A 24,048-nucleotide genomic window follows, 5' to 3' on the forward strand; every position below is an offset into this window, starting at 1 on the left:
GTCAGCTCAGCAAAAAAAAAGATTCATGATGATAAGCATGGCGAAGGGTGCTGAACTAGCTGTCTTGTACCTTGGGTACCTTGCACGGTACACCTAGATCTTGCTGGGTGTGTCACGTGACATGCTGCGTGGTCATGTGACTTGCCACTCCGTAGATGTGATTAGACAGGTGTGGCAGGGGCGACCTCTGTGGGCTCGGTGTGCGTTTAGCTCTTATGCACTGCTCCTTTGTGCTGTGTCGCTCCTCATGTTTTGTTTGTTTCTGCACATGCGCGTTTGTGTTCGTGTGTATGGGTGTGGGTGCATGTGTGTGTGTGTGTGTGTGTGTGTGTGTGTGTGTGTGTGTGTGTGTGTGCGTGCGTGCGTGTGTGTGTGTGTGTGTATGTGTGCCGTAGGATTTTGCCCTGGACGGTGACGAGCAGCAACTGCGCCGCTCTGCTCATCACATGGTGCGCAACCTTACAGCAGGCATGGTTATGATCACATGTCGCGAGCCTCTGCTTGTCAGCATCACCAACCAACTCAAGGCTGCGATCAACCAGGATGCTAGCATGAGAGGGGTATGTACTATGTAACTAGACTGTAACGCATTCTGGAATCTCGCTGTGTACGGTATTCATGGTACCTTATCTCTACTGGCCAGTTGTGTCTAATTTAGCCTGACCTTGCTTGTCTTCGCCTCAGCTATCTTCTTGCTCAGCTACCTAGCGCCGGTGGGTCGGTAGATACTACAGGTGGAATCCTGATAATTCGGATATGGCTTAATTAATTCGAACATACTGCTTAATTAGAAGTTTTTCCAGGACCGATTTCTATCAATACGATTCCCACATAAGAATTTCTGATAATTCGAACCTCGAACTGGACATGGCCGGTTAATTAGAAGTCCCACAGATTCCACTTACATAGAAAATGTGTTTGATTTGTGCTGATAATTCGAAGTTAGCAAAGTGTAATTCGAAGTTAACTGCACACTGTACTGGTCAGTTCAGTTTGCATGAGCAGGCTGTGCCGTTCAGTTCAGTATCCGTGAAATCTGTGTCTAAGGTCCATAGCGCAACTCTGCGTGACCATGAGAGCATTTTGACATACATGTTGTGTTGTGGGTTCATGTTTGGATAATTAGAATGTCCGGATAATTAGAAGTTTTATCCTGGCATTTTGAGGTTCGAATTATCAGGATTCCACCTGTATTCGCAAGACTCTGAGAGGCACTGTCCAATAGCGCCTTGATCCAGCGATCTTGGCCTGTAGATCACAATACTGCACTAGAACATGACAGACATAATACTGTAGGAGTACTTTGGTATGGCACCACATGTTCACGAGGTCAAGCTTCGAGGGTGTAATGGTAGGGCTCAAACGGTTAGTCCGATTAACCGGTTGCAGACCGGTTACGAAGAATTAACGGTTAACCGATAAAGATAACGGTTACGCAGTAACTTTTCAGTCAATTTTCAAGTATCAGGTTGTTGCAAAGTATGCAATTTCGCAGGCTGTCGCACGCGTACGCAATTTCGCAGGCTGTTAACTCGGTCATATCTGGTCTCTTGGTGTGAGAGTATTGTGTGAATGAGCATGCAAGAGAATGTACATGTGTGCGTTGTACTGAATAGGGTACATTTTTTGAATGAGTATAGTCAAATATACGGTTAAAAAAGAGTTCGCAGGATTGCCGTGGCTTACAGGTTATAACCGTTAAACCGACCGTTAGCTTAGCAGTTAACCGTTAGAGGTAAAACCGTGACCGTTTGAGCCCTAGGTAATGGCCAGTCTTTCGCTTGCAATTTTGGATTTCTTCAAAGTGTTTGTGGGTAATGTTTAGTTATGTGTTTGAGTGATTTATGTTTCTTCTTGCTCTTTGCCTCGAGTTGCTGGCTACAACGAAATGTTATTTATGCACTTATGCATACGGCATTGGCCAGCTTGGTATGCCACAGTACGTGGTTCCTATCCAGAGTCCACGGTTCTCCTTAGCCTCTGCTGACATGCCTCTTTTTCATGCCTTGTTTTTGCTAATAACGTTTGTGCATATGTGTGTCTGTCTGTGGGTGTGTTTGTGGGTGTGTGTGTGTGGGTGGGTGGGTGTGTGCACGCACGCACTTATATATGTGTGTGTATGTGTGCGTTCTTTTCATGTACAGGTACACTCTGGTATAGACAAAAACCTCGTTGAAGCAGCGTGTAATCAGGTGGCCACGGACAATGTTGAGGTTGCATGTGCGTTCATACAGAAGTCGGCTGTGGAGAAGGTTGTCCCCGAGATGGATAAGAGAATTGCAGAGGTAACTGCCATAATATTGCAGAAATCGGTGGTTTCGTGTTTTCTAGAATTGGGACCACCAATCTGAAATAAGCGCCACATCATGTCCAGGCTTTTGCGTGGATTTTTGTCGAATAGTGTGAAACTTAAGAGATCACAAACTTCTAAGTGCTGTGGCCCTTATTCCCATTAATAATATGTCTTTCCCTCAAACCAGTGAATATAGTATGTGTGTTGCTTTTTGCAAGAGGACACTGGAGAATTTATGTTCAGCAGATATGACAGTGCTTTTGGTCACTGGCGGCGTGTCACGCCGGTGCAGAGATGTTGCATCTTGTGTTGTGGCATTGCATCTTGTGTTGTGGCATTGCCAAGCGTGATGATGCAAGAAACTGGGAGTTGGACCCCGGTTAAGCTAGTCCAGCTTGTTCCAGTCCCTATCACGACTGGACTACCGCCATGGCATACCGGTAGTGTTTGTTTATATGTTATGCATCAGTGAACATGATGCATGGTGCGTTGCAATGCCATGCGCTTGACTGGTTTTTTTTCCTTTTAACTCCTGTGTGTGCGCGCGTATGTGTGTGTGTGCGTGTGAGCGTGCGCGTGTGTGTGTGTGTGTGTACATGGTGTGTGTGTGTGTGTTTGTAGGAGATTGAGGGCCGCCAGCAGCATCGCCTTGCCGGCCGTCGCTTTGTGAACGAAGCCGTCTATTCCTATCAAATGGATAACATGCCATCTGCTATTCGCTTGAAGGTGGGGACAGGTGTAGTTTTTGCTTTGTAGATATATCCTTTTGTGGCTTGTGTGTATACGTGTGTGTGTGTGTGTGTGTGTGTGTGTGTTTGTGTGTGTGTGTGTGTGTGTGTATACGTGTATACGTGTGTGTGTATACGTGTGTGTGTATACGTGTGTGTGTATACGTGTGTGTGTGTGTGTGTGTGTGTGTGTGTGTGTGTGTGTGTGTGTGTGTGTGTGTGTGTGTGTGTGTGTGTGTGTGCAAGCGTGTGTGTGCAAGCGTGTGTGTGCAAGCGTGTGTGTGCAAGCGTGTGTGTGCAAGCGTGTGTGTGCAAGCGTGCACGCGCGTGTGTGTGTGTGTGGATAATCTTTTTTTTGTTCTACCTATGTGGCATTGCTGCACACCAGTGCACACATTTCTGGTGGTATGTGAAAACGACTGTTTCCTTCTCTTCTTTTTAGATTGGCGGAACGGATCCAAATCAGCTTGCCGTCTATGATGAGTTTGCTCGATGCCTTCCTGGCTTCTTGCCATCGGAAAGTGTAAGTGGTCGTGGTGTTTCAGTGTGTCATGTTGCCTATTATAAGGTGAAATCTACTGGCTTTCCGTGGCACTAATTACGTGACCATGGCGCGCCTGGTTGTGATGAAGTCGATACCCAAGGTCGGCAGAGCATCCCAGACCACGCCACCACTCCCCTTATTCATGGCTCACACATGACGGGTTTACGTGGCTCTAGTAAAAAAACAATAAAAATATATAAAATGGCCGTGTCGTATTCTTTACAGTGCTCTACCGGTACTCAAGTCTTTGTTTCTTTTCATTATTCTGTTTTGTATGTAGTTCAATGAATTTACTCAGCTGATGGAGAAATGTGCCGCAGAAGTGGAGAACCATGTGCGTGTGCTACACAGCACACAGAACCACCATATGCCCTACATCAACTTGCTGAGCTCGCTTGCGAGCACCGCACGCCAGATTGCGAACAACCATGACAGCACTGGAGCTCTGCTGCTCCTGCAGAAGGTGGGTGTTGCATTGGTCGCCTGGTGCCCTGCACAGGCATGACACTGCATGGGTGGGTGTGCATGGGTGGGTGCAGACCACTGGCCTTTATTCCACACGCCCTTACCCTCACTATTGGGAATGCATGCCGTGCTTGTAAATGCGATTTTCCGCATTTGACTGCGTGTACTCTTCAAGAGAATAACTACAGGGTCATGTTGTGAGATTTGTCATTGGATCACTGTCCCAGACAGATGCTCAAATGCGTCAGTGTTAATGGAACTTTCTTTATGAACGCAGTGGGCACTTGCTCTTTGAAGGAATGGCATCATATGGGTATCATTGATTTGGTGATTCACCAAAGTCTGTGTGCTCCTTGTATGTTCTGTGTACGTGCTAGGCCGTTGACGGGTTCCTGGAAGGCATGCACCAGATGCCGCGTGATCGCGAGCTCATTGGCCACTTCAGGGATGGCCATCTTGCAGTCCTGCGCGCGCTTGCAGACCTGCGTGCATTCGGTCAGCAGTGGACGATGAAGAACACAACACGGTCAGCGAGCCATAGAGGCTTAGTCAATGAATTCTTGTTTTAATGACTCACTCAGAATGGTATTCCGACGAGATGGTTGTGGTTTCATGAGTTTACGTATGTTGCGTGTTTTGTGCAATACACTTGTGTATCCTCTGTTTCTGTATCAATGCATACGCTACACTCTGGTTGACTTCTTCATGCGCACGACTCGTATATGAGAAGCTGTTTGTCCGCTGCACATGTACCTTCAAGTCCCACGCACTGAGCGATCATCAGACACAGCGTTGACCTGGCTCTGTAGCCTGGTGCATGGAGCACTCTTCGTCTCTACTCAAGCTACTCTGATTGGCCCGGATTCCTGAGCTGTTGGGTTTCCAATGTACAGCTGTGTGCTGGGGCCAGACTCTATACGTGACTTTGTGTACGTGTTTTGCTGCCCCACTTGTGTTTTATATAATTATATCCAGAATTTGGCACGAAGCACGAGATGAAATCAGGTATTCAGTTGAATCAGTCACCGTGCTCATCCGCAGCCAGCTACTGATTCCATCTGAACTCGATATGTTCGTGGCAAAGGTTAGTACTGTCAATATACAAAATCTCGACAGCTATTTAACTTCGGCGCCTGCCCAAAACGCCTAAATTAAAACGCTGATGATTTGTTTCACATCGGCTTTGGTGGAACTGACCTTACCCCATGCCGAAAATAAAACGCTGTCGAAATGTCGAAAAATCGTGGAATGCCGAAATTTTGCAGCGCCGAAATTTGCATATTTACAGTTGGCTATTTTCTTCAGCATTGCGTAGAGGGTCTGCCTGTGGAGAGAATGCTTGGAGCGATCACTATTGTTTGCCACTGCCCTGGAGTCTGTGTGTTTTGTTGTGTGTGTACCGGTCATGCTGCACATGATTGTGTGCTTGCTTGTCTTCCTATATGCCTGTATGCGCATGCACGTGTTTGTGTGAGCACTTTGGCTGCGGTTTTTTGCAATGTTGCTTTTCAACCTGTTCCTCTTGTATGTCCCCTTCACCAGAATATTGACAATGGCAACTACCCAGCTATTGTGTTTGCAATCCAGTACATCAAGACATTTTTCGTCGACAACAAGGGAGAAAACCCATTGACTGAGGTAAGTGATAGTTATCCAACGCTGACTGAAGTTCATTCAAGCCAACAAAGCTGGACAGGTCTCAGTATAACGTTACAGTGTGATTAGATCAGCCTGGAGCAAGTGAGATGCACACCCTAGGCACTCTCTGTAATGTATGTGTGTGTGTCTGTGTGTGTGTGTGTCTGTCTGTCTGTGTCGGTGTGTCTGTGCGTGTGTACGTGTGGTGTGTACGTGTGTACGTGTATGTGTTTGTCCTTCTCAAGAGTGAAGTTGGTCACATGACAGATGCCCTGATACAGGTGGCAAACCGTCAGTCGACCGAAGGCAGGTAGGGAGGCCTGTCATTCTTCTGTGGATTTCCTAATTCTTGTCATTTTAGTAGCACTCTTTTGTTGTGAGCTCATTTCCTCACAACAGTTGAGTATACTTACCAGTAATGTAGGTTTCCGCCTCAGCTGCTCAACTGATGCATTTAAATAGTATCCGTGTGGTGGTGATGCTGTGTAGTTCCTGGGGATGGTTTTGCTTGAGCAAGCGCTCTCGTTTCTGTTATGCTTATTGGCACAGCCAGCAGTACAGATCTGCCCAGAGTGTGCACTTGCCGGTTGGAGATGCGAGGTTGACCATGGGCAATGCAGTGCTGTGCGTGCGTGTGCTGTCAGATGCATCTCATCTTGCAGGGGCGTTGTACACGCTACGGTCGCTATGGTATTGACCGTACCACTCTTTGTTCCAGGTGCCCCATGAATCAATAAAAAGCGTTGATTTGCGTTTGAAATTTCGAAATTTTTCAGAAGAGCCAACTTGACCCCACGAGTAAATTTGTACTTTAGGTGACTGACTGCAGCACCCTAAATACCTTCTGATGCCCCTGTCTCGTTACTAGTTGTGACGGACGTCTATGTGGACATGCACATTCTTGAGAAATCTGTACTCTTGATACAGCTTTGCTCACATGGCTCCTCTATTAGTCTATACTTGACCGATTTGCGGCTTTTCTGTTGATTGTTGACATGTGCCATGTTGCAGCATGCCCCAGGTTGTCTCTCACATCCGTTCGCTTCTAACAGTTCTGCCGGCACCACCAGCCATGGCCGGCGGCGGCAATGTAGTGGACAGTGACGACGGCATGTCGGGAAGTCTGACTGTGCCGGGCGAACAGGTGATCCTGGACAAGCCGTCGAGCGTTGCCAGCGGCTCTGGTCTGGACACCTCCGATCCTGGCCTGCACAAGAACGAAGACCCGCACGGCATGTCCGACAAGGTGGAATACTTGCTGACTGAGTGGGTTCGCCTGCACCACCAGGTGAACTACCCTATCAAGGATCTGGACCGGATGCACGAAGCATACCTCACTCGGGTAAGAACCATTTACACTCTGCTACTGACATTTGATCTCCGTCGAACTAATGATTTTCTTTTATTGTGTCTTTATTACTTACTTAATTGTCTGCAAACTCCCACGCATGCAGCCACTTACACGTTTAGGAAACTTCACTTCTCAAACTCCAAAAAAACGGTCTCTTCAAATACCCTTATGATGGGCCAGGCCCGAAAATTTGGTGTAGTGTAAATTTGAATTAGAATCGCAGTGAAGAGACCGTTTTTTTGGAGTTTGGAGTTGAGAATTGAAGTTTCCTAAATGTTTATTACTTACATGCAAGTTGGTGTTGCATGTCGGTTTCAATTTTCCGGAAATCATTCTAATGAGATGGCAAAGGATATAATTATTATCCTAGCCAGTGATGTAGTTGTGCTTGGTTAATGAACATCTTGCTCCGTTTGTTGCATCGTGTTTGATCGGTTTCTTGCTTGTGTGTGCGTGCGTGTGTGCGTGTGTGTGCGTGCGCGTGCGTGTGTGTGCGTGTGTGTGTGTGCGTGTGTGCGCGCGTGTGTGTGTGTGTGTGTGTGTGCGTGTGCGCGCGCGCGCGTGTGTGTGTGTAACGATTGCAGCTGCGCACTGCCAACATGCTGAAGAATGATGACACGATCACACGCTTCTTCCGCATCAGCACCGAGCTGTGCGTTGAACTGTGCTACCGAAACCTGCAAGGTGACGCTGGAGTAAGTATATCAGCAAAATGGTAAAGCAAAGACTAGCCCAATGGTGATGTAGAGAAATCCTCAAAGACCCAGAAGACATTAGGCGAGAACGGTGTAGCTCCACTGTACTGTGTTGTATTCAGTTACCGGTACATGTACTATGGGCATGTACATGTACATGTAGCTTAGTGCTAGTTCTGATAGACTCCATCAATGCTGTGTTCATTGTTATAACTATCCTTCCTCGTCACCGCCGAAATAACGTCAACGGAGCCAGCGCAAAGATAACGAGTCTCCCCAGTACTATATACCGCCCGATATGCACCTCGTATTAAAGGTTTTCGCGATTTCCCCCTACCAGCTAATTTACGATGGCAAATGTTTGCGGAGCATTGAGTCAACACACATACACTGACAGTTGAAGTTGGATTCCAGGCTGGCCTAATACTCTTGCCATGCTCATCTTACCAGAATATCCAATACTAATAATCACAAACACAAGGCAGCTTAGGGGTCGTCCGCAATTATCGAAAGTTTTTTCCAATCCGTAGTAGCTTCAAATTTTTCCTCACCCACCCACCCACCCCCCCAGTCCGTAATAAAATATTATTGATGGACACACAACGCAACACATATGGAACAAACTCAATCAGTGCTGGTCCATCCTTGTTCGTCGTCTTGGACAACTGCCACAAGCAATTTATTGTTCTGTAATAATCAGAGTCACCAGCGGTTTTGAAAAAGGGCTGCTTCTTCACCGCCTTTCCAAACAACGTCGCCTGTCTGGACATAGTCAATAACAGTCGTCAGCGCCAGCGCTAGACGGAAGGACTTCAAAGGAGTGCATGGAAGACGGTACTCTGGACGAAGGAGACAGTGAAACTCAAAAAATAGAAGGTGTCGACTCGCCGTCGAATGCGCCGAACTTTATGATCCCCGGCCCAGGAGCAGCCAAGGAAGCGCGCGCGGGGGCACAGAAACTGCCAGAACTACAAAAATATTTGTAGTAGACAGTTCGCGCGCAGCCGCGCGTGGAAAACAGGGGCTACACGTAGACGTACACGTGGCACGCGCACGTGGCACGCGCACGTGTCATTTCGGAAGTTTTTCAATCCGTAACTGGCCTTGACCCACCCACCCACTTTCGAAGCTACTACGGATTGGAAAAAACTTTCGATAATTGCGGACGACCCCTTACAGTATACATGTACTGTTTGTGGCTGTAGCTGTTTTCCTGTAGTAAACCAGTACTGATAATTCACTGTCTGCTGTGTGTGTGCTGTTTGTGTGGTGTGCGGTGTGCAGCAAGCAAGCTTGCTGTCTCGCGCCAAGTGTTACCACACAATGGATGCATTTGTCAAGCTGGCGATAGTCTTCGTGAGGCATGCTGGAGACGCAGCCAACATTTCCGGCCGCATGGGTCTTCTATCGAAGGTACAAAGACTAATCCTGCATATCTCCTTGTTTTTTTTGTGTGCGTGCGTGCGTGCATGAACCTGTGGTAGAAACTATCCGTGCTATGCACCCTGGTGTACTGTGATTGTCATGCATTGGTCACTGTGTGCTAGGTTGCCTGCTACGGTGATACGATCTGCTGCTTCATGGTGCTTTCTTTGCACTGGCTTAAATGGCATGCTAGCTGTGCCTAGTAGGTGTACCGTGTCTCTGCACCTTGCCCGGAATGTATCCACGCTTGTGTGCATCCAGCCCACCTCGTACATGTATGTGTTTATGTTGACACTCTGTGCACATGTGCGTGTGCGTGCGTGTGTGTGTGCGTGTGCGTGTGCGTGTGTGTGTGTGTGTGTGTGTGTGTGTGTGTGTGTGTGTGTGTAATCCCAGCACAAGTTGCTATGTCTAACATGGCTGTTCGCTATCATCGCTTCCGCGATGGGCATGTCTGAGGTCTGAGGTGTGTGTGTGTGTGTGTGTGTGTGTGTGTGTGTGTGTGTGTGTGTGTGTGTGTGTGTGTGCGTGTGTGTGTGTGTGTGCGCGCGCGCGCGTGTGTGCGCGCACGTGCGTGTGTTTGTGCATGCATGCATGCATGTGCCCATGTTCTGTTGTATTTAGATTCTGCAGACGGTTGCGTTTGTCCTGCTGAAAGACCATGACACTCGCTCTACTGAGTTTCACCAGCTGCCTTACCATCGCTTCTACAGCATGCTGCTCCTGGAACTCAGTATGAGCGGCTTGTTAATGGAGAACATTTCGTTTGCCGTAATGCAGACGTTCTGGTAAGCAACTGGGACTGATCACCTGTGTCTGCTGTGTGCTTCCTCTCGTGTCTGGTGATGTCCTGCTTCCGATTTGACACCTCTTTCCTTTCCCAGCACACTAGAGTGACGATTATACATACTGTGCAGGGCCATCTTCACAGGGTTCGGACAGGCCATGTCATGTAGTCCCCCTCAGGCCCTGTGAACTGATGTCATTTTTGAAGAAGACTTGGAATGCTCTCACACAATCATACTTCACTGCCCAAACCGGTCTCTCGGCTACAATTCAAATACTATAGTTCTAAACTTGGAATGTTAAAATAGCAGGTTCAATCATGCCGTATTTGGTCCCGCTGTGATAGTGTGGTCTTGCCGTCTTTCCATGGCTGACATCGTAATGGCATGGTACAGTGGGGTAGAGATGAACTCACACTCGCACAGGTGCCATGCGCTTCGTCGCACTCCGTGCTTGTGTTTAGTCGTAGCTAATTCTGTGTGTGTGTGTGTGTGTGTGTGTGTGTGTGTGTGTGTGTGTGTGTGTGTGTGTGTGTGTGTGTGTGTGTGTGTGTGTGTGTGTGTGTGTGTGTGTGTGTGTGTGTGTGTGTGTGTGTGTGTGTGTGTGTGTGTGTGTGTGTGTGTGTGTGTGTGTGTGTGTGTGTGTGTGTGTGTGTGTGTGTGTGTGTGTGTGTGTGTGTGTGTGTGTGTGTGTGTGTGTGTGTGTGTGTGTGTGTGTGTGTGTGTGTGTGTGTGTGTGTGTGTGTGTGTGTGTGTGTGTGTGTGTGTGTGTGTGTGTGTGTGTGTGTGTGTGTGTGTGTGTGTGTGTGTGTGTGTGTGTGTGTGTGTGTGTGTGTGTGTGTGTGTGTGTGTGTACATTGCCACTGCTGCCGCTGATCATCTGCTGTTGTGCTGCAGTGTTGTGTTCCACCATATTCGGCCACAGCGTGTACCAGGCTTCGCCTATGGCTGGCTGGAACTGATTAGTCATCGTGTGATGTTGACCAAACTACTTGGCGCACAGAATCAAAAGGTAAGCTTTAAAGGCTTCCAGGTATAAGCCTTTTGCGCGTTGTACAGATGCACGAAATCCCGTAGAATCCTGTAGAACCTAATGGGTGTTGAATGTGCAGGACCCTATTGTGTTTTCTGCTATTTCCACTAAGGGAGCATCTCATAAGTTCGCATTTTTTTTCTAAACGTAACGCATTTCGAAACGGGGGTAGGGGGTTAACGGCCTTTTCGAATAGAAAAATGACAGTTCGCACATTTTCTGGATTTGTACATACTGTGCATGCAGTGCATGTGCTAGATCGCTTCAGCAAATGAGCGTGTTTAGGTGTAGATCTATGTGGCTGTGTTTGGAGATCAGCCTTGCATACATGTACATACAGGCTACTCAGAGGTGTCAAGTGTCACATCAGCATCATCAAACTGTGTACCTGGCCAGCTTTTACAGTACACAGTCCTTGTGGAGGAACTCTGTTGATGTGCGTGTACATGTCATTCATTGTTCTTGTGCTCAGTAAATGCAGTACTGTATGCCATTCACTTTGACCATGTTGACATTCATGTGCATACCATGGGCATACAAGTCATGTGCATGGACCACACGGAAAATGTGCGATAAAAATTTCAAATAGAGGGGGGAGGTAGGGGGGTAAAGTCTATTCGAAATGCGTTACGTTTACAAAAAAAGTGCGAACTTATGAGAAGCTCCCTAAGAAATGGGCCCTGAAGGCATTTCAAACGAAAACCTTTTCTGACAAAGATCTAGCTAGTCATTAGTTCTAACCAAAGTGAAGAAACTGGAATAGGGATTGTTTGCCATTAATTATGAGGCTAAAATTAGTCAAATGCGCATGCATAGCACACAATGATCACCCAATCGGTTCTGTACACACCTACGCCCTAGTACTGAACTTCGTACATCTGTACAACGCGCAAAAGGCTTATACCAATCCTGCATACCCCTATGTTTGTGTGTGTGTGTGTGTGTGTGCGTGCGTGCGCGCGCGCGTGGTGGCGGTGGCGGTGTGTGTGTTAGTGTTAGTGTGTGTGTGTGTGTGTGTGTGTGTGTGTGTGTGTGTGTGTGTGTGTGTGTGTGTGTGTGTGTGTGTGTGTGTGTCATGTATGTGTATGTATGTGTGTGTCTGTGTGTCTATGTTTGTTTGTGTGAATTTACTAAACCTTGTGGCTGAAACTGTTCGTGCTGTGTACCCTGGCGTAATGTGAGTGACATGCATTGGTCACGGTGTGCTGGGCTGGCTGCTACCGTGATATGGTGCCATGTCGCGTGGAGCCTGAAGCACTTGAAGCATAAGTGCACATTGTGACCCGATTCCGTGTTGGCCTTGGCTTGCTAGCTGGCACGCAGCACCTGAAAGAACGCTGCCCAGGTCCAGGCCACTCCGTCGCCACAGCTAATGCATGGAAGAAAATGGCAGCCATCACGACCCTTCTCTTTAGGCTAGCTTACCGCTACTGCATATCCATGTCAATGATCAGTGACTCTCCGGCTCTAAGTTCTCCTTCTCTTATTTATTCATGTTCCTTCGACCTAGCTTGATCCTCGCGAAGTGCCAAGACTCGACCGCAAGGTACCAGAAACCTACATGCACTTGATTCTAAGTTGATTGGAAACGATCCACCTGACGCCACACCAAGTTCATGCATATATCAAGCGTGTAACGAGCTCCAGTGTGGGGAGCAAACCCTTTCCTACGTGTAACGTGTAAATTTGCAATTTGCCAGTGAATTCGCCGCCATTTTGATAGATGGCCGCTGCTGGACAACCGTGGATGGTCAGCCTTTTGATGATCATTAATTACAAGGAGCTTCACTGATATATTATAATTTCATGAAGATAAACCATTGTGGAGGCATGTCCTGAATTTCCTATGGTGTGAGTGATTATTTATGATTGGTGTGTGTGTGTGCGTGCGTGCGTGCGTGTGTGTGTGCGCGCGTAAAGTCCCGACCTGCTCTAATCAACAGATTGAAATAAAAATAATAATAAAATTCAGAAGTTTGAAAGGAGTTGTCTCTTTCCCGTGGTACTCAAGTCTTGGGTTGTGTTCTTTTCTTCTACTTGACAGGGCTGGCCACTATTCCAGCAGCTGCTGCTGGACATGATGAAGTTCATGGCACCATTTCTGCGCAACGCAGAGCTACCCAAGCCTCTTCAGCAGCTGTACAAGGTGAGGCAAGGTTACCTGGTCAACTGGCTGCCGCATGTGTTCTCAATGATGCTCCTAAATACGCAAGTGCTGTGAACTCGCTTGCTAGTTCTGTATCCGTTGTGTGTGAGATGCGGATAAGCACGTATACCGTATAATGTTGTGAGATGTACCATTGATGTGCACTGATACTACTCATTGCGGTGTGTCTGAGCCAGCAGCACAATGCTAACTCCAGATCAATGGGTACACCTGGATGATAAGTCTGCAATATACATCGTGACCACAATAATAGAAAAGCTGACAGGATCGCTTTTCGAAATATCATTTACCTATTACGCTGTCGCGTGACATTGAGTAGTAATATATCCATTCAAACTCGCCCAAAGGTTGCCCGGTAGAGCGAATTGCCTGTAACTTCGGTGTCCGGATAACCGAGGTATGAGTGACATGTACATTGCATTTTTGCTTGGTTTTTGTCTGTGCTGGTATGCTATGCTCCTCTTTGAACCGTTGCTTCTCTGCTTGTGTCGTCACTAGGGTCTGCTCCGAGTTCTGCTTGTACTGCTACATGATTTCCCGGAGTTTCTCTGTGACTACCACTTCGTTTTCTGTGACGTGGTGCCACCCAACTGCATCCAAATGCGAAACCTCATACTGAGCGCTTTCCCACGCAACATGCGTCTGCCTGACCCGTTCACGCCGAACTTGAAGGTCAGCCGTTCTGGCGCTGTGCTTTTAAAACCTGTTGTTTCTTGCCAAGCCGATGTGGGCTTACGGGCAAGTAGTCCATCGTGTATGCTTGTATGGTGACTTACATTGCATATTGAATCGTGGTGCTTTGTGGCATACCGTATATTTACCAGTTATGAGTCGATCCTGATTATAAGTGCCCCCGTATTTGGGGCCTCGATTTCCCGGTTAAATGGCGATTAAAACCCCAATACGGTACTGCATATGCATCTCCCCCCTCCTGTCACATTCCCTTTTTTCTTTCATGGAAGTATGAAATAGGTGGACTGGCGTAAGGTGTGTTCTGCAACAGTACAGTACAGTGTCGTGTGTGAAGTGTGTGTGTTCTAATTCATGCCATGATGTGTCTGTGCGTGGTCTCTCCCGGTGTAGGTCGATCAGCTGGCCGACATTACACAGTTGCCACGCCTGCTCACCAACTTCACTGCTGCTCTCCACCCGCCGGCATTGAAAGCAGTAAGTTTATGTTTAATATACAGTAAAACCTGCCAAGGCGACCACTCGGATAAGGCGACCACCTGCCCCAGAGGACCACTGTAACCAGGACCAAGGGATGCTATTTCCAGTCAAACGACCCTGGATAAGGAGACCACCTGGTAACAGAGACCGCATTTTGAAGGTCCCTTGAGCGGTCACCGTCTTAGCCAGGTCTCACTGTATAGTATCGTCAATCTGTGCAAACAACTGTAGATACAGTGTAATGTGCTGTCCCGCAATCCTCACAGCAAGAGTGCCTAGTCAACATCTAGTTTCGTGCAGCTTTCCCCTATTGCCGTATTTGTTTTATTGTGTACTTGTCAATCATGGTCCCGATGGGGGATTGTTGGTAGATGGCAGGCTTTAGAATTTGGGTATGCTGGCCCTGGCTTGTATGAATTCACGTTTCAAATTCTCTGTTTCGATCGATATACAATGTCATGTCTCTTCAGTCCATCTGTACCATTTCTTTCCGCCTCTCTCTCTCTCTCTCTCTCTCTCTCTCTTCTCTTCTCTCTCTCTTCTCTACTGTGTTTACTCCTTCGCTCACTATCACTCTCACTGCAGGGCTTGGAAACATACTTGAAGACAAGCTCTCCGAGCAACTTCAATAACGAGCTTGTCAATATTTTACAGGTCAGTGTGATAACTACCGTGTGCCTGTAGTGCGGTGTTGTGAGAGGGTTATGTTGACAGTGTGCTGTAAGCAGACTACACCACATGGTTGGGGAAATGGGAACGAACTTCCAACAAAAGTGTGAAGTCTGTCTTGTCTGCTTCCCATGTAGGTCTAACTAGAGTTTTTTTTTTTTTTATCTCCACGCGGTTTGCTAGCTGGCAACAGCACCGCGTGTCTGTGTGGCACCGGCTACACCCCAGCCCATGTGGCTTACTCCACCGCGTTGTGGCTTTCACAGCTTTGTTTGTTGATGTACTAAAATACTTCCCAGTATTTCCTGTTTTGAGAAGCATAAGAAATTGGCCTATTCGAAACAAATGCATTGTATGCGACATTGGTACCGTGTTTAGTGCCATGTACCTGTATGCTCGTGTGTATGCTTGCAGAATTGCAGTTGTGTCAATGAACATGACCCGCCTTTTCCGGTGTGTGCGTTGTGTGTAGAATTATGCCGTTAACCAGACACTGCCTCCTGCTTTGTGTGTGTTTGTGACCTGCAGCAACCACTGCCTGATGAAATCGGCATGCGCTACAATGTGCCTCTGCTGAATGCTGTAGTCCTCTTCATTGGCACTCAAGCTGTGTCTGGAATCTTGGCCAAGGGCAGTCCGGTTACCACATCGACCGTGTCTAACTGTCCGCATATGACTATATTCCAGCACCTTATAACTCACCTGGACACGGAAGGTAGGGCTGCTGAGATCATGGCCCTTGGCTTTCTTTCTACTTCTGGTGGAGATGGTGACTTATACTCGCTAGTTAGCATGCAAGTTGATGTGCCTGAGTTTTCATGTACCGTAAAGTACCGCAAGAGCGCTCCACCAAATCGTCCTTTCATGGTCGTGTTGTGGAGGCGGTGTCCTGTCTGTACTTTTAAGTAGGTTGTACGGCACATACTGTGTACACGCATTGCATGTTGTGCAGGCCATCCGTACTCAGCTGACCATCGAGCATATGCTGCAAGCTCCACATAAAAACATGCGTGGGTGGGTGGGTGGGTGGGTGGGTGAGAGAATTGGTTGGTCAGTTGGTTTCATTTTACTTCGGATGCTCCGTACTGTACTACCGGTAGTAGTGCTACAAGCTCAGATGCACAATACTCATACAGTGTCTATTCACTGTGCCATGTGCTGACACTCTGTGTGTGTGTTTAAAAAAATGGAAAATGAAAAATAGGGATTCACTGGCCAGAAAAAGCCACTTCAATCAGCTGTGTGGTGGATACCAGGCTAGAAAATAGTGGCGGTCAATTCATCAGCCTTGCAAGCTGTTGAATGGTGTAATCCCAGCACAAGTTGCTATGTCTAACATAGCTGTTCGCTATCATCGCTTCCGCGATGGGCATGTCTGAGGTGTGTGTGTGTGTGTTTGTGTGTGTGTGTGTGTGTGTGTGTTTGTGTGTGTGTGTGTGTGTGTGTGTTTGGTTTGCTGCGACCGTCGATGTGTGCGCCGTCTGTCTAGGACGCTATCTGTTTTTGAACAGTGTTGCCAACCAGCTGCGGTATCCAAACTGCCACACACACTACTTCAGCTGTGTTCTGTTGCACCTGTTCCACGAGGCAAGCTGTGAGGCTGTGCAGGAACAAATCACGCGGTGAGTGGATGAAACCTCAGGGCTGAATGATTCTTCTGCAATGTCCTCTCTCTATCTATCTAGTAATACTCATTATAATACTTCAGTAGTCTCTATCTCTCTTTCTCTCTTTCTCTTCTTCTTCTTCTTTCTCTTTCTCTGTCTCTTTCCCTCTGTGTGTGTGTGTGTGTGTCTCTCTCTCTCTCTCTCTCTCTCTCTCTCTCTCTCTCTCTCTCTCTCTCTCTCTCTCTCTCTCTCTCTCCACGGAAGCTGAAAGGCGGTTCTTGACCTGCCCTGTACACGAACCTGTGCATTCAAACGAGAGAGCTTGGAAGCTCAGGGCCCTGCGCTATGCTTTGTTGCCTAGCTCATCGTGCATGTTGGTAGAACTGATGGAAATGCTTTTTCCTTTGATTAGCTACATCATTGTATTGCAAAAACGTTTTAATGAGATACTGAAGTAACGTCTTCTGCATAGCTATGGAACCGGCGCTGACTCTGCCGATCACGGGCGTTCTGGAGTCGACGGGATGTCTGTCCTGACGTTTCCTGGGACCGGCGCTGACTCTGCCGATCACGGGCGTTCTTCTTCTTCTTCTTCTTATTATACTGACGGCAACTAACATCCATTCTGATTGTATTTACTCGTCTCCCTACTTCGTATTTCTTTCCATACAGCAGGGAGTCGTTTACATAATAATTATGACTCCCTGCTATACATCTACATGACTGTATATACGTTATAATTATTATGCTATCGGCCTACATGCGATTCCCGGGCTGATCGACAGGCGGCCCAGCCAGCCTGCTAGTGGGATCTCGGCCTCGCACACAAATCCACACAAAATGTTACTGCACTGAATGCATTCCCCCGATACACTTCGCATATACAGTCAACTTCGCTAATAACGACTGCGGATATAACGACAATTCGCGAATAACGACCGAATTTCCATGCCCAGAGCAAAGTCCCATCTAACTGTATACATTTAACTTCGGATATAACGACTATCTGAATAACGACAATTCGCGTATAGCGACATGCTTTTAGTGCCCCGTGGTCATATTCACTGCTTGAATAACGACTTTCTGGGCTTTTGACAGCTATTTCAAGTACCTGTCAGTCAAGTACATGTACCTGTCATGCAGAAGTACCAGAACCTATGGTGCACTGCACTGGTGATGGATATTAATTTTATTGCACACATGCCAGAAAATGCAGCCAAGGGGGGGGGGGCTTTTCTTCCTTTTTTTATGTTGGCTTCAAAATTGTTGGATTTACCAGCACACCTATAATTATGTATACAATGTACATGTAGTTGTACATGATTGTACAGTAATCATCATACATGTACATATCTCTAGCCCTGTAGATGGCTCAAAAAGGCATATTTTTCAATTGATTTCCCTTGCACATTGAATTTTTAGTTCCTTTCAACTGCAATATGAAAATAAAGTACACATTGACATAGAGCAAGAAAAGAGCTTGATTTTGATATGCATATCATACTATACAAAATATGGGTTCCCATACATTCAAATGGGACTTCGGTTATAAGGACACTTCGCGAATAAGGACACTTTTCTGATGCCCCGCCGAATGTCGTTATTGGCGAAGTTGACTGTATACTCATTCTCTTGTTGGCACCGTACCCTTGATGGTACGGGACAGGTACGGGATAGCGCCAGGCATTTCGATGGCACAAACAAACAAAAATATCGGGGCCAGCTGTCTTTTCTAGTACGGTACAGTACGGGACAGATACGGGATAGCGCCAGGCGTGACACAAACAAACAAACAAACAAACAAACAAATAAACAAACAAACAAACAAACACCAAATTAAAGCTGTGTGGACCCTGGCTAGCGCCAGACGTTACTGAAGTAACGTCTTCTGCATAGCTACGGGAATAAAATAAAATCTATCAAGCCACCCATTCATCCACCCATCTATATTTTTTCTCTTGTCTTTTTTTGTTCTGCATGCAGTGTTCTGTTGGAAAGATTGATTGTGAACCGACCACATCCCTGGGGCCTGCTGATCACATTCATAGAGCTCATCAAGAATCCCCAGTACTCATTCTGGAACCATCAGTTTGTACACTGTGCGCCGGAGATCGCTAAGTAAGTACCTGTGCTGCCGCCGCTGCTGCCGCCACGCGATCAGCTGAAGTCAAGAAAAGAGTCTCGTGTGGCTTCTCTCTTCGCTGGCTGTGTGGTGGAACATGCACAGTAGCCAATGTTGACTGGTTCGGGACTAGCCCACCCTCCCATGTTTGCTGCTCTGTGTTGATAGGGAATACTTGTGAAATTTATCCTGCTGGCACATATGCACTTGTTTTACTGTCTGGCTCCCTCACTCATCTCTGCATGTGCATGCCTGAACAGTGTTCCAGCCAGGTCAATATAGTAGGGGGCGGGCATGGGAAAAAGTTACCTCATGACCCATTTTTTCCATTGTCCAAAATTGTCTTGCCATGCAAAATGTAACATACAACTTACAAGGTGAACCCCGACTTCACCCCTCACAAATGTGCCTTTATGAACCCTCTAGTAGTGACTATCGACTGTATTTTCGTTGAATGGCGTGAAAAAAACACAAAAATCGGAAAATGAGTAGGGGGGGCGGCACTATTTCACAGAGGGGTGCGCAAAGGGAGTCGGGGGGCACTGCCCCCCCCCCCCTACCCCCCCTTTGGCTAGAACCCTGAATATACCAAGGACATTTTCTAGCTGGCCAGCCTGCGAATGTGTAAATGTTGCGTTGTAGCTACCAGTGCTCGGTGTATTGACACTAACCAATCTGTCCCATCTCGCCTTTTCTCCTTTTCATGCACGCGTGCTCACATGCACACACGCACACACACACACATGCACACACCTTTGACCTTTGACGCCCATCGCCGGAGGCGATGATAGCAATGCTACGGCAGAAGCCATAACAACTTGTGCTGGGATTGCACCATTCAACAGCTTGCAAGGCTGAAGAATTGACCGTCACTATTCAGCCTGGTCTACACCATACAGCTATTTTGAAGTGACTTTTTCTGGCCAGTGAATCCCTATTTTTGGTCTTTTCATTTTTTTTCCCGCACACACATCACACCACATACTCCGGCATGCACTGGCTGTTGGTAACCACCCAGGAGAATGAAAGAAAAGTCAGGAAGAGTCTGAGAAAGAGAAGAAAGACGTGTGTGACCATAATCGTCGGGAATCGAACCCGCAACCTATCGATTGGAAATCGCTGCACATACCACTGCACCATACGGGACACACCACACACACACACACACACACACACACACACACACACACACACACACACACACACACACACACACACACACACACACACACACACACACACACGCACGCACGCACACGCACACGCGCACACACGCACACACACACACTCTCGCTTCTGTACTCTATGACGTTGTATGTGCTGTGTTGTTTGTACAGGTTATTTGAATCGGTAGCACGAAGCTGTACTCAAACCAAGGCCAGGCCAGGCCAGGACCTTGGAGATGACTGATGAAGCCGGCAACAGCTGTGAAAAACAAGGCTTGAGATGTTCTTGCGTATGTCATCGTGTTACTGGCCGTGGAGTGGGGATCTCTACTCCTCATCAGAGTACAGCAGTGCTGCTACTTTGTGTTTGTCGTCTACCTCTCTCTCTCTCTTGTGTGCTACGCTACATGCTGCTGTGTATTTCTTTTTTTATCCCATGCCAAGGCAACTGTTCTTCCTTAGCCCGTCGTCGCTGTGTGAAATGCATGCTTCTGTATAGTGCCGGACCCCGTGCTGGACTGGTTGCTGCCATCAGTCAACCCCAGCCTGTTGTAGAATGTTTATGCGTCTAGTCCCGCCGCTGCCTGCCTGCCTGCCTGCCTGCCTGATGTGCTGTGCTGTGCTGTGCCGCTGTAGTGTGTATATATTATATTGAGATTGCTAGTTGCAGGCACAGCATCTGCCCATACTCTCTTGTTGTACAGCGTACTCTCTTGTTGTACAGAGTCCTCACCCCTCCTTTTTTTCTTCTTTTTTTATTATCGGTTCTTGCCCTTCACTTGCCTTTAGGACACACAAATAAAGTGACGAATACATGTAACATTAGGCGTGCGTTGCGCCGCAACTTTTACTTTACCATAACTTTCTTTGGGTCGACATGTCGGAGCCCACACATGGAATGATTTGATGCAACTAGCTATGAGGGAAGACCATGACATATACACATGTACTCTCCTTTTCGGGTGTTTTCCTTCTTCATGAAACGATCTATCCATAGCTGGTGCTGCTCATGTAAATGGAAGCTGTGTGCTTGCCTTGTTCATATTTGCTTGCACATGTAGGTGCTGGGTTTCATTCCGCTTTTTTCTGCTCTTTACCATTTTGACATTCTAGATCATGTTTTGCTGTCGATTTTTTTGCACTTGAGTTGTTGTACAGATACGTCAGCTAGCTCTCTTTGCTGTGCACAATCTTTGCGGACGCTGAACTAAACTGGCCCGACTGTGTGTGTGTGTGTGTGTATGCATGTGCATGCGTGATCGTCGGATCAGGGCGTATAGCCATTCATGATGTGGGGAGATCTCTCAGTGCTGCTGCCAAGGTTACGCCCTGGGCCCCTTGGCCTTGTAAAACCGGAAAGTGTAACGACCAAAAAGTTTAGCGTTTTTGTAATTTTGGCATGATCCGAAAGTTAAACGATGGGTACCTGGCCACCCATCTCTATGTGCATCTTTACACAGACATCTCAACCGGGTTCACGATAATGTTTCTTCAAATAACGAAAACAATTGGGCATTTAAACGTTAGACTTTGGGACTCGTTAGACTTTCCGGGGGGGGGGGGGGGGGGGGCTAGCCCTGCATGGATCATGAAGCAATGTGGGTACAAGCAGGGCATTGTATTTTACTTAGGGGTGAAACGATTACACTTTTTGACAAACGAATAACGTAAATCGTTATCAAGAGTCCATCAACTGTTTATGCACTCTTGTCGTTATCGATCGGTTATCGGTTATTTTCGAAAACTTCTTCCACAGATGAAAGCAGTATTAGAAGCTGAAGAATGCGTAAATTTAGAATTTTTAAATTGATCCTGTGGAGAAGAGAACTTTTTTTCTCGCACATCGGTCGATCTACTACTGTACATGTATGTGTATAAGGCCGAGTAAAAAAAATTACTAGATGATCGTCCTTTTTTTTGGAAAAATCGGGGAGGGCGGGAGGATTTTATTTTTATTTTTTTACTTTTTACCCTCTCATGCACACAGTGTACACAACAACATCAAGGTTTTTTTTCTCTTTTTTTCTTTTTTTTTCTTTTTTTCTTTTTCTTTCTTCAGCAGATCGATACTGACGTTGTGATATACTAGTAGTATGTGGTCCATATAGTAAAACTCACGATTTAAAAAATAAAATATTTCTTGGGGCGCTGACAAAAACTGGGGCGGACGGGGACGATCATCTAGCTTTTTTTTTTACTTGGCCTAAGTATAGATTATAGACCGGTTAGGAGGTCTATACAGGATATATAGACCGAGTAAAAGACCGAGGTCCCCCGAGGTCTTTTACGAGGTCTATATATCCTGTATAGACCAACTATGAGGTCTATAATCTATTTATCGTGTTCTCCACGCAATAGTTTCTCTTCATATACGACATATCCTTGTACAGGTAGACTCCCTCTAATTCGAATACGGTATAATTCGAACATTCCGTGTAATTCGAACTTTTTCGTCGTACCGATCTTCTGCAAGTCACTTCAAGTCAAAATCGAATGCATAATTCGAAGTACGAAAAGTGCGCCGGTTGGATAATTCGAACCCGGTCTTCGTACAGAAGAGCTGTTTACAGTACATTGGCTATGTCCTTTGAACGCTTATTTCGAAGTGAGATTGAGTTGCAATCCTTGTAATTCGAAGTTCATTCTTTTCTCCTTCTCTAGCCAAGAGTAGCTAAAAAATTGATGGATGGTCCGCTGCAGGATCGACTATAGCGTTCAAGAAACCCACCTTCTCTCGAAATTTGATTCAAGCCCGTGCGAGGCAAATTGCAATGGTTTGATTGAAGACGACTTCTTCCTGGTGGCTGACTCTCTTCGCGGATCTCGATGGCCTTTCTTACCGCGCCAGCTCGTGCGCGGAGATGTTGGCGCACAACAACACTATTGTCGTAAATATTGTCTATGCCTTTGCTCCACTTCCGTTCTTCAGAACGACGTGCTGCTGTCCAACGGCCTTTCATGACGCCGATTAGGCAGCGCAGTTCTTTTCCGTTGAAATTGTTTCAGGAAAGCTGCAGTGACTGACAACTTCTTCACTAGAAGATGTCAAAATGGTTTTGTGTCGATCCAGTGTTTTGATGATCCGTTGTACATGACCCGTACCTATGTTCCGTTGATGCTAATAAAAATGTGCAAAAAATATTCAGCAAGCGATTTCAAGCATTTTGACATACATATCAGTGCATGGGGCTGCATTTGGATAATTAGAAGTTCTGGATAATTCGAAGTCAGGGCCCGGCAATTTGAGGTTCGAATTAAAGGGAGTCTACCTGTAATTCTAGTATTATACTATAGCCTATACCGCATTGTACTGCATTGAAAGTCAAGATCATTGTTTAAACTAGGTTCAGCATCGGTAGCACAGTGGCTGGGTGGTAAGGAAGAGTGACTGAGATTCACAAGGTTGTGGGTTCAAATCCCATCTTGTGTATTTCTGCTTTCTTCAAAAATTTCTTTTTCTAAGTTGGAGAGAAAATTTCTAAGTCCAAGAAGTTCTAAGGAGTCAAATATAAGTAGTCAAATATATCGTGTATTTGACTAAGGGGTCGTCGCAAAAGTTTTCTGTCGTCCCTGAAACGAACATCGTTCATTTCGTACTTGGACCCCCTCCCCTCCCTCTGAAACGAACACAGCTTGCTATGCTGGACGACGAAAATCGCATGCATGTACATGTACATGTCATATGTACAGTGTCGGTCGACTTGCGATTTTGGCTCGCACCCCCTCCCCCCCAAATGAATCATGTTCGTTTCAGGGACGACAAAAAACTTTTGCGACGACCCCTAAGCAGTCAAATACGCGATATATTTGACCGCTTAGGTATCAGGGAAATTAGTGGGGTCAAATACTAAGAAGGCGATAATCATGTATACTGTATGCATAATCATGATACTAGTAATCGAAACTTTTCGAATATTTGTTAGCTTGTAACGATTTCTATTTTGAGTATTTGCAAGAGTTCATAACTCTTGGTATTCGGTATAATCGTTTCACCCCTAATTTGACTACTCCCTGGTACAAGTACTCCGCCACGTCTGTACTGTTATGTATGATTGTACCAGTACCGTCCCAGCTGTACAGATCACATGGTGTTGGTCAAGTCACGGACACACACTCACACACTCACCAGCAGGGAGCCCATTGACAATGTGTAGGGCTCCCTGCTCACCAGTACACAGAACACGGAAACG

At 46.6% G+C, this 24,048-nt stretch overlaps 1 protein-coding gene across 3 annotated transcripts in view; it reads left to right on the top strand.

The window, feature by feature from the left end:
• Positions 1-21,048, top strand: part of LOC135817774 (CCR4-NOT transcription complex subunit 1-like) — a 46,167-nt gene extending 25,119 nt beyond the window's left edge. For 2 of the 3 annotated variants that reach the window (XM_065331024.1, XM_065331018.1), the window contains exons 27-49: positions 396-560; positions 2,145-2,285; positions 2,915-3,019; positions 3,464-3,544; positions 3,846-4,028; positions 4,408-4,556; positions 5,006-5,114; positions 5,573-5,668; positions 5,914-5,978; positions 6,680-7,010; positions 7,604-7,714; positions 8,999-9,127; positions 9,764-9,927; positions 10,822-10,936; positions 12,468-12,503; positions 13,002-13,103; positions 13,623-13,796; positions 14,208-14,291; positions 14,880-14,948; positions 15,492-15,678; positions 16,453-16,585; positions 18,554-18,688; positions 20,030-21,048. In XM_065331024.1, coding sequence (XP_065187096.1) covers positions 396-560; positions 2,145-2,285; positions 2,915-3,019; positions 3,464-3,544; positions 3,846-4,028; positions 4,408-4,556; positions 5,006-5,114; positions 5,573-5,668; positions 5,914-5,978; positions 6,680-7,010; positions 7,604-7,714; positions 8,999-9,127; positions 9,764-9,927; positions 10,822-10,936; positions 12,468-12,503; positions 13,002-13,103; positions 13,623-13,796; positions 14,208-14,291; positions 14,880-14,948; positions 15,492-15,678; positions 16,453-16,585; positions 18,554-18,688; positions 20,030-20,102 — 2,937 coding nt within the window. In that variant the 3' untranslated portion in view covers positions 20,103-21,048. The remainder of the gene's footprint in view (positions 1-395; positions 561-2,144; positions 2,286-2,914; positions 3,020-3,463; positions 3,545-3,845; positions 4,029-4,407; positions 4,557-5,005; positions 5,115-5,572; positions 5,669-5,913; positions 5,979-6,679; positions 7,011-7,603; positions 7,715-8,998; positions 9,128-9,763; positions 9,928-10,821; positions 10,937-12,467; positions 12,504-13,001; positions 13,104-13,622; positions 13,797-14,207; positions 14,292-14,879; positions 14,949-15,491; positions 15,679-16,452; positions 16,586-18,553; positions 18,689-20,029) is intronic. The other variant, XM_065331032.1, reaches the window with a different exon arrangement.
• The last annotated feature ends 3,000 nt before the right edge of the window (positions 21,049-24,048 follow it).

This window comes from Sycon ciliatum, chromosome 1 (genome assembly GCF_964019385.1).
Source record: "Sycon ciliatum chromosome 1, ocSycCili1.1, whole genome shotgun sequence".
Taxonomy (NCBI): domain Eukaryota; kingdom Metazoa; phylum Porifera; class Calcarea; order Leucosolenida; family Sycettidae; genus Sycon; species Sycon ciliatum.